Genomic DNA, 10,796 nt, shown 5'->3' with positions numbered 1-10,796 from the left:
AGGAAGCTGCTAATAAAGTTGCATACGAGTACACAGTGGATTCACGTTTATTATTATTATATTAACAATTAAACAATCTACGTACATCCCCCCCCAGGCCGCGGTAAAATTGTCAAGCGTTGACCGGTCCGCGGTGATAAAAAAGTTGGGGACCACTGCTCTACAGTGTATGCTATGCAAAACTCTGGAGAAGAACCTAGATAAATCATCTCAGTTTTACTGTGGCTAACATGCTAGAGTCCTTTTAATTTGAGAACCCAAAGCACCGAGAATGCAGCTTTGACTATTGAAAATTTTACTTTATTTTGCTATTATTTGTTCTCATTTGCTCTGTGTGCTTTATTTTATTGTATACAAGGCTGATATTTTAATACTGATAGTAGGCTAATTCTGTAGATTAAAACTTTTCTTCTTGAACATTCACAAAGGGTTTGCCTTAATGGAATCCTCTCAAATGAGCCTGCAGTTAACACAGACTGCCCACAAAAAAGTATTTTCCGCCATTGTTATTCTCGCTTTTCATAAATGAATTTATGATTAATGGGAAAAATTCTAAACTATTTAAGTATGCTAACAACAATGGCTTTGGTTGGTTTGCTATCAACAGTTAAATTTTATAGTTTATAATTTGTATACTGTGTAATTTTAGAATCGGAATCAGCTTTACTGGCCAGGTGTGTTAGACACACAAGGAATTTAACTTTGGTACAGTGGCTCTCAATGTGTATGTACCAATTATAGGTAAACCTTTAAAATCACAGACAACTCTCCACAGAAAGGGTGAGGATGAAAGTGAGAAGGACTTTAGACACCTCACACCCTTCTTTTAGTTAATCTGAGCCTATGAAATCTGAATGGAGCTACAAGAGTGCCTTTGGCAAATAAAAATGTATTTATGAAGTCATTTGTCCCAAATGCTATTAGTGTCATTCTAAATAGCCATCTGCCTATGTAATACAATTGTATGTTGCATTATAAATTTTATAGTTTGTAATTTGTATACTGTGTAATTTTAGAATCAGAATCAGCTTTACTGGCCAGGTGTGTTGGACACACAAGGAATTTAACTTTGGTACAGTGGCTCTCAATGTGCATGTACAATGTTGTTCCATAAGGCAATGAGTAGACTAATAAAACATAAGACAAAAAAACAAAAAGAAAAAATGCACAAACAAGAAAGAGGAATGTGCATTAGGAATATAAAAATAAAATAAAGTACTCAAACACAAATACACACACACACACACACACACACACACACACACACACGAGATCAAAATTAGAGAACCTACAATTTCATAAATGTCAAGGTCACTGCTTAGTCCTATTTGAAATTATCCAAACAGGAGTAAAAGAGCAGTATTTTAAGCAGATTTCATGAGTTACATATATTCTGAAGCACAGTATAAAAAACTTGCAATATTTGAAAAAAAAAAAACACTGATCAAAATTAGAGAACATTTTCAGATACCCCCCAGTTTTTGGTGATAATCTGGCATCTGGTGCCAATTTCCTTAATTATCTGACAAACCCCATTTAACTGGCAGCCTAACTTTGCAAGATGGTGAGCCATTCTAAAGTGACTGAAATCCTTTGACAGCAGGTTGTCCAGATTAAGGCCAAAGGGATGACTATCAGCCACGGCCAGAGAAGTTGGTTGTTCCAAATCTAAGATTTCCAGAATATTGCATCTTTACAATGTCATGGACTCATTCAAGTTTCCCAAGAAGGCTGGTCATCCATGAAAGACAAATGCAAGAGAGGACAGGATAATGCAGAGAATCTCAGTGGGCAATCGGTTCAACACTGCAGCTGGAATTGCTCACCGAGCACTGAACAGGGTAAAGATCTGTCTCGTCATACAGTGTCTCGACGTTTAAGACCATTTGGACTGAAAGCCCACTCTGCAGTGACCAAACCTCTCATTAGCAGAAAGAATCAAAAGGCTAGACTAACCTTTGCTGAGGAGCATGTTGTGTGGACAAAGGAGAACTGGTCCAAAGTTCACTTTAGTGATGAAAGCAAGTTTAATTTATTTGAGTCCAATGGGAAACATTATGTTTCTCATCAAACTGGGGAAAGACTGAACGCAAAGTGTGTAAAGAAGTCAGTGAAAGGTGGAAGAGGAAGTGTCATGGTTTGGGGAATGTTTTCTGCAGCAGGAGTTGGGCCTCATACAGCTACAAGGCAGAGAGAATGCAAATGTTTATCAAAACATTCCTCAACAACATGTGGTTCCCTTCGCTGCGTTCATCATCAAATCAGCCAGCAATTTTCATGCAGGACAATGCCCCCTGTCACACAGCAAAACGGGTAAAGCTGTTCCTTGAAACTGAAAACACTGAAATAATGAAATGGCCAGCCCAGAGTCCTGATCTAAACCCAATAGTAAATCTCTGGAAAATCCATGGCAACAAAGTTATGGCCAAGAAACCCACTACAGTAACCAATCTGTGGAAGAGACTAGAAGAAGAGTGGGCCAAAAATCACACCAGAGCAGTGTGAGAGACTAGTGATGTCCTGTTGCAGCAGATGTGCTGAAGTCATTCAAAGCAAGGGCCTGTACTCTTCCTATTCATTGTTGACTGTTGTAACCTTCAGAAAATGTTGTGATCTTTCTCTGTGCTACAGTCATTGCTGTTTCCTAATTTTGATCATTGTGTTTCCCCCAAAATAAAGGTTTTTTTGTTGAAGTGTCTTGGTTATTTTGTAAAACACTGTTCCGGTAGCATGGTATAGCCACAACAAGAATTCCTTCAAATGTTGCGCAATGGAGATTACATTATTTCTGAAAAAAAATCAAGCGTTCATAAATCATTTAGATGCAGTTTTTAAGACTGATATATACAGAGGTATATTTACAAGGTATTGTCTGAAGGTTGTCTGTCATGACTGTTAAACAGTCATCAGTTAAGTGTTCATCAGAGTGATGGCCCAGGGGAAGAAACTCTACTTGTGTCTGGTTGTTTTGGTATATCTGTAGCACTGTCCAGAGTGGAGAAGTTTGAGTCAAACAGTTTGTGTCCAGGGTATGAGGGGTCTGCAGAAATATTCTCTAATCCTATTTTGACCCGTAAGGTGTACTGATCCTCCATGGAGGGCAGGCTGGCACCGATAATTCTTTCTGCGGTCCAGACTGTCTGCTGGAGTCTGCTTCTGTCCTGTTTGGTTGCTGAGCCAAACCAGACAGTGATGGATGAGCAGAAAAAAAGACTTGATTCCTCTATAGAACTGTATCAACAGTTCCTGGAGCAGGTTGAACTTCCTGAGCTGGCGCAGGAAGTACATCCTCTGCTGTGCCTTCTTGGTGATGGTGTTGATGCTGGATGTCTATTTAAGGTCCTGGAAGATAGTGGAGCCCAGGAACTTGAAGTACTCCACTGCTAATACAGTGCTGCTGACTATGGTGAGGGGGTAAGGTGGGTGTGGCTCTTCCCAACACGGTTATCTCCACGATTTCAGCTCCAGCTTGTTATGACCACACAGCCAAGTGTTCAATCTCCCATTTGTCCCATCACCGTCTTGGATGAGGCTGATTAATGTTGTGTCATCTCCAAACTTTAGGAGTTTAACAGTGGTGTTCTCTGAGGTGCAGTGAGCACAGTGAGCTGGGTCAGTTTACAGTGGATGATGTCCGGGATGATGGGGTTGAACTCCAAGATGAAGTTCACAAAGAGGACCAGTGCATAGGTCCCTGGGGAGTTCAGGTATTGCAGGATGTAATGCAGTACCATGTTCACTGCATCATCCACTGACCTATTTGCCTGGTAGGTGAACTGCAGGAGGTCTACGATGTCCTTCTGATGGGCCAACACTAGTCTCTCAAAGGACTTCATAACTACAGATGTAAGGGCGACAGAACTGTAGTCATTCAGTCCACTCATGGAGGGTTTCTTGGGGACAGGGATGATGGTGGAGCATTTGAAACAGAAGGGGACTTCACACAGTTCCAGTGATCTGTTGAAGATAAGTGTGAAGATGAGGGCCAGCTGATCAGCACAAGCTTTCAGGCAGGAGGGGGTCACACCATCTGGGCCTGGTGCCTTTCTGATCTTCTGTTTTTTTTTTTTTTCAAAGGCTATGCACATCCTTTTCACAGCTATTCGGTGGTGGGGGGCTGGGGGAAGGGAGGTGAGGTGGATGTGGTGTGTAGAGTTCTGCTTCTCAAACTGACATGTTCAGGTCATCTGCCAGTTGATGGTTTTCCACAGCAGAGGGGGATGGTTTCCTGTAGCTACTGATGTGTCTGTGTGCTTCTTCACATAGATAAAGGATCTTGGCTAAAAACTTGTTTTTCAGCTTTTTGGAGTAGTTCCTCTTTGCTACTCTGATCTCCCTTGTCAATTTGTTCCTGGCCTGCCTATACAGGATCCTGTTCCCACTTCTGTAGGCCTCCTCTTCGGCATGACAAAGCTGCTTGAGTCTTACTGTGAACCAGGGCTTATTGTTGGTTGTATGTGCAGAAGGTCTTGGTGGGCACACATGTCCTCACAGAAGCTGATGCATGATATCACAGTGTCGGTGAGTTCATTCAGGTCTGTAGACGCAGCCTCAAATACAGTCCAATCTGTGCAATCATTTCATTTATTGCTTTTCTCTTTCATACAGACGCTGAGTGGATGACTTTGTGATTCTGATAAAACAATTTTACACCTCGGTTGATTTGACATGATTATGCACAATTATGAGTGCTGAAAGGCTACAGCTACATCTCATTCAGAGCACAGTTGTCTGTTAAGAAGGATGCCAGTGTTCCAGCTGCACATTATAGCTTTGTTTCCATCGTCGGAACCTAATAAGCAGTATACCCCGTGTTTTTCTCACCCGTAACTTGGCATAACACCTGACAGGTTGACACGGATCATAGTTTGTGCTGTAGGTCTGGTTTAGAGGAGAGGGGTCTGCACTGCTCTCACACACAGCTGAACAGGGGACTTGAAGGATCATTCCATAGTGCAACAATCAGCCAGTAACAGATTGTATGAACAGTTTATCAAACTGCTGCTGAACAAGCAGAACACAAACTTGCAGAAATGTGACATCATCACCACGTTGCCCAGTCCACTCACTGAAGTCACTGCTTTACACCTACACCAGTGAGTAAATGTTGGCCATGTTTGTTGTTTTTCTCAAATAACTGTCAAACTAATAATATCAGCATCATTTCAAATACCAGCAGTAGCTTTTCATGGTCAAAAAATCATATTATGAGGGTCAAAGCATCACGAGAATATTGCTTTTATGGCATTATGGGTAAACTGAGCTGCCACCTGGCAGAGGTTTGCACTCCAAGTGCCATCTAGTTATATGTGTTACACTGGATTTCACATATCTAGTCAAAGATCTATTAAACATAGTTAACATATGAAATTAACATTTGTTTCAATAAAGATTGAACCAAAATAATGAAACTGAACAAATGCAAAATTGAGAATACATTTAAAAAATTTCAAACAAAAAGTTTAAATATTCTCCACATTTCTTTCACAGATTTTTTTTTTTTTTTTTTAGTTTCACTGCCGCTTTTTTTCAGTTTTGCTCCTCAGTTTTTCAACGATACTTTTTTCACTGTTGGTATTTTCAGTTTCAGTGTGGGGACCTGCCCACACAGGAGCAATAAAATCTTCCTGTGTGAAAAAGAGGTGTGAAGTCAAGATTTATGATTTGGTGAGCATCGCTACCTGTCTTTGAACCCTCACCTGTGGACCGACACCTATTGTCCTGGTGGGCATGTTTGAGCAGAGATTTCAAAACAGAGTTGTAGATGGATGACAAGTTGTGTCTTAGTCCACCACCCCTCACCGATACTGGGCTACAACAACTCAGTCGTTAGGGGACATTGTTGGCCATCAAAGGACAAACACCACCAATGGGGATGAATATCTCTGGCTCAACGCTAGTCGGGCAGAACTGATGAAGCCTCTTGGATGAGAGGTGAAACGTCTTCGACCTAGTTGATTTTTTTCTATGTTTTTTTCTGCTGTGTTTAATTTAACTCCATGTGGGGCCCGTTGTATTCATCTGTGAGACCTAGCTACACAGTAGGTCCGTCCGTCTCATCCCATCTACTGGCCACCTTGGTGGGTGACTCAGAAAGTTAATTTCGGACCATGGAGGAGACTAATGTTCAGAGAAGCATTTATATAATATTTGAAGAAGTTGTCATATACTATCTAGTTAAATGTTCTTTTGAATTACACAGTGAGGCACTCACCTTATCTGACGTAGTGAGTCGATCTTTACTCTGTCATAGCCTCCATAATCAACGTATCTAATTTCCACTTCATTTGTTTCTTTATAGAAGGTGATAACCTGTGCTCTCCACCAGGCTCCTTCCACTGCTGGAGCTGCACAGATCACGCCAACTGTATGACAGAAAAAATTACAATAAACAAGCTGTATTTTTTAAATTCAGCAACTAACCCTGCATATGCCCATTTATGCAACTGGGAGATTTTTTATCATTGTTGAATATGCAGGTCTAGCTGCTTATGGAATTAAACTTTTACTAGACAAGAATTACTAAAACTGAAACATTTATACATGGACTTTAACCCCACGGTCTGACCAAGGTGTACCTTCAGCAGGTGAGGGTAGGGCAGGGGCACCGGGTTGGGAGTAGCAGAGGAACATCTGCTGGTCGAGGCTTCGCAGAGCATGGTAAGTGGGATGGGTGTGCTGCTGGACAAAGATGTGACCGGCTGACACAATGTTCACCACTATCACTTCAACTGTCACTCCACTGGGGAGCAGAAGCTGGAAGACAAATGACATAAGAAGACTTCCAATAAATGGCTTTAATTACCTAGTGTGCATTTCATATGGCTAAAGGCACTGGGGAAAAACAGTTTAATGAAACTATTGCAGTGCTAGAGGGATGCAGCTTGCAGAAAGCTCTAGATGAGAAAAAAGTGGAGGTACAATATTGCTCAACTATCAGTCTCATCCAGATTTTAATCCTCATCTTATAATATTAATTTTTTGACTTCTGAAACATGCATAAAGATATAGAAGACCAACTGTATGCACTTTCAAGAATCATACAGACTAGTGATTCTCAACAGGTGTTGTACCACACCCCCAGTGGGCATTCAGAGAATGTCAGGAGGCGGTGAAAGCATGGCAGCAGTAAGGGTAGTGTTTGAATGCTAAAGGTGGACAGTGGATAAGAAGGTGTATTAAGTAATTTCATGCTTTGAAATACATAATAAATGCTGATTGTTGTCTGTCAGTTAATTATGGGTCACTTGGCTACTTAGTTCTAGTGGACCCTGCTCCCCAGATGAGTAACAGCAAGACTAGTAAGCTGGAGTCTTCACTCTTTTTCCCCTCGCTATTTACTTTAAGGACTGTAAACTTGTATACACATTTATAACAGTTATTACTATGTTGTCAATGTTGAATGTGAAAGAAAGAGCTGCTACTTTACACTGTTTAATAACACAGTTACAGCTAAAAGTATTTAAGCTAACAATGGAAGCCAATGGAGACTTATCAACTCCACTATAAAGTCTGATTCAAGTTTAACTCACTATTGTAAAGCCTGTAATGTTGAGTATGTATTCAGCCAAGTACTTTACATGTGGTGAAAGTACAGAATATGGATAAACCTGATAGCCTCAGGCGCACTCAAGATCAAGTTAATTTCCAGCCATAAAGAAATTAGCAGCAAAACACTAATGAACCAACACTCTCTCCTGCCTTTTTGGGCGGGGCGATGATGCATTAGAGGCATCCTTAACATAATTCCTCCCCCTGACACTGTAATGTTATAAAAACTAAAGTGCACAAAGCTCTATGCTTACATATGTTTTTAGGGATGCTCGTGAGATTGAGCACAGACAACACTTTAGGGCCACAGCTTTTAAAATAAATAATGCGCTGCCTCAGTATTAAACAGTGATAAGAGTAGAAATGGTAAATGTGGTGGAGCAGGTGTTTAGCAGGTGTTTCCTTAAATGGCTCCTACTTTTTACTTGAAGGTTTTATTGCATGCGCAGTCACAAGCACTGTACTGTAAACTTCAGCCACGAGTTTCACTTTAACTTCTCCTGGGCGCCCTGTTTCCAATGCTGCAACAGCAACTGTATGGTCCGTGTGTGTAGGAGGTGAGCACTCCCACTCTCATTCAAACACAAATACAAAGGAGAAGCAGCTCCACAAACACCAATATTGAATATTTAATGTTCAATACAGTGTTAGAATAGGGCACCAAAGTCTTTCATAGCGGACTACACTCTGAGGAATTTATTAATCCAAGTTATTAACTCGGTGCCGATATGAAAGTAGTTACTGAAAATAAAGAGACCAAAGACGACATAGGAAATAGCCAGGTCTAGTCTAAATATAATATGTACAAAGAAGAAAATACTCTGGGTGAAAAATGCAATGAAATGGTACATTTGTAACAAAAATGTAATCAGTGGATGGCTGGAGGGACTACTGTTCTGTTGGCAATGGAGGGAGTAATTTAGTCTTGCCTAAAATTTACACAAGGCTTAAAAAAGCCAGCCAACTCCTGTGTTCCTTTTACACAGCTGCTGGAAAGCTGGTAGGTTATTAGAGGCAGGGTCCATCATTGACCAAGCATTTCAGGACTGTACCTTTTGCACAGAATGGTGAGGTGGAAAGTTGGCAGAAAAAAAATCCCACATCAAATGGGCAGTGTAAAAGGCGCTTCTAACACTCAGAGCTTCAGAATAACAAGAAGCTGCTATCATTCTGAAATTCTATGCCACATAAAATGAACCAATAAAAGTATAATAATGCTGTATCCCAGCTCGGCTAATCTTGATTTCTTTGGAATTATTGGAGGACACACAATTATTTCAGAAACAAACCTTGAAGACAAATACAAAATATTGTCTAACTGTGTCTGCAGAAACTACTGAATAAAGACCTCTTAGCAGCTTTGTTTTCCTTCAGATTTAGATATTGAGAGCAGAAATATCTTGTGTACAAAACACTGGGGAAAAAAAATCTCAAAACAGAAATTTGAATGATTTGATGTGAAGGTGCTGTAACATTTGCAACTGCTCTTTACAACTATGTCAGTCTTTAAAAACAAAACATATAGTTTAAGGATTACAAATGGGTCCTATGTATTGATCTGCATCATTGGTAATATGATGTCTTCCTGACAAGCTGTCAGTATGTTGGAAATGTTAAACTTAAGAAATCCTGGCAAACATGGAGTTAGAATATGAAAAGTTATTTAACTGTGGAACAAGCCAGTAAAACCCGCACTTGATTGGTAGGCTGAAATTACTGGCATTTATCTGATGCAGTGCATATTTGTGGAGAAAGGTAAAGCAAATGCAACTAGTTTGCTTTTGTGCTAGCTGGGAGTGCAGCAGCTATGGATGCAGACCCCAGAGAAGCCCATGTTTCTTGAGGCCACATGGCTAGGAGTACCAGCTGGGAGGTTGGAACTTCACCAGAAGACAACCCTGTGATCTTCTTTATTCTTTGCAGTAAAATCACACATCCATCTCTATGGCCTTTCTGTACTCTACCTACTATCCAGACAATAACCACTCAAAACTCTGCTGAATGATCTTTGAGAAATACTGACCTACAGATATAGCTAAAGTGTCAGTGAAGTTCAAAACCGCTTAAAGAGCCCATGGCATGCTTTTCTTTTGTTGTGTTTTTTTTTGACGGCAGGGGGGTGGTTTCCTATAGCCTGTAATGTTTTTGAGGCTCTCCCACACAGACGAGGGGTCGTTGGCTGAAACCTAAGCTTTTCAGAGTAGCTCCTCTTTGCTGCTTTGATCTCCTTTGTCAGTGAGTTCCTGGCCTGGCCGTACAGTGTCCTGTCTACACATCTGTAAGCCTCCCTTTTTGCACGATGAATCAGCTCGAGTCTGGCTGTAAACCAGGGCTTGTTGTTGTTATATGTGCAGAAGGACAGATCTACATAACCAGCAGTCCATGTTTGCATGCTTTCATGGTCACATAATCAAAACCTGACCCATATACAGTATATGCCTGGAAGAGACACTGCAACAGCAGAAGAGACACGTAGCTTAGTTGAGAGGGGGAGAAGGTGTACTAAGTGCTGTTGTTATAGCCCCCTGGCATGCAGCTTATGTAAAACCTGCATGAATGGAGACCAGCCCATCCGGTACCAATGGCACCGTGCCGGTCGGGTTTTGGAGCAGACCCACTGTTTAACATTGCTGTAGGTGTGTGCAATAATTTCCCGCATTGTAAGAGTGACAGCTGTGGGAATCACTGAAATTATGCACAGTACCCACAATCCTGCACTGAAATTGAAGCCCTGAGGAAGAACGATCATGTGGATCTATTGAAACACCTCTAGACACCAGCCAGGAAGATAAAGTTCGATTGCAAATGGGTCTTCCAAATGGACAATTTCCCTAAGCATACTTCCAAAGTTGTTGTAAAATGACTTAAGGTACTGGAGTGGCCATCACAAAGCCCTGACCTCAATCCAATAGAAGATTTACGAACAAAACTGCAAAAGTGTGTGTAAGCAAGGAGGCTAAAATTCTGGCAATTTATTGTAAGCAATTTAAAGGCAATGCTACCCCCTTGAACTGCCACCTTATTGTGGTGGAAGGGTCCGAGTACCCGAGTGATCCTAGGAGCTTTGTTGTCGGGGGCTATATGCCCCTGGTAGGGTCTCCCAAGGCAAACAGGTCCTGGGTGACGGGTCAGACTAAGAGCAGTTCAAAAGGCCCTTTATGAATAGATTAAAATCAAGGACCGTGACGTCGCCCGTCATGGGGCAGCCGGCGCCTCACCCTGAAGCCCGGCCCAGGGTTGGGGCT

General features: G+C 41.3%; 1 protein-coding gene across 2 annotated transcripts in view; it reads right to left on the bottom strand.

Annotated features, from left to right (window-relative positions):
• Window positions 1-10,796, bottom strand: part of akap1b (A kinase (PRKA) anchor protein 1b) — a 57,306-nt gene that overhangs the window by 17,123 nt on the left and 29,387 nt on the right. For both annotated transcript variants that reach the window (XM_020619074.1, XM_020619073.1), the window contains exons 6-7: window positions 6,579-6,756; window positions 6,215-6,365 (exon numbers count right to left, since the gene is read on the bottom strand). In XM_020619074.1, the coding sequence (XP_020474730.1) occupies window positions 6,215-6,365; window positions 6,579-6,756 (329 nt within the window). The remainder of the gene's footprint in view (window positions 1-6,214; window positions 6,366-6,578; window positions 6,757-10,796) is intronic.

This window comes from Monopterus albus, unplaced genomic scaffold (assembly GCF_001952655.1).
Source record: "Monopterus albus unplaced genomic scaffold, M_albus_1.0 scaffold214.1, whole genome shotgun sequence".
NCBI lineage: Eukaryota > Metazoa > Chordata > Actinopteri > Synbranchiformes > Synbranchidae > Monopterus > Monopterus albus.
This window is presented reverse-complemented; position numbering and strand designations above follow the sequence as displayed.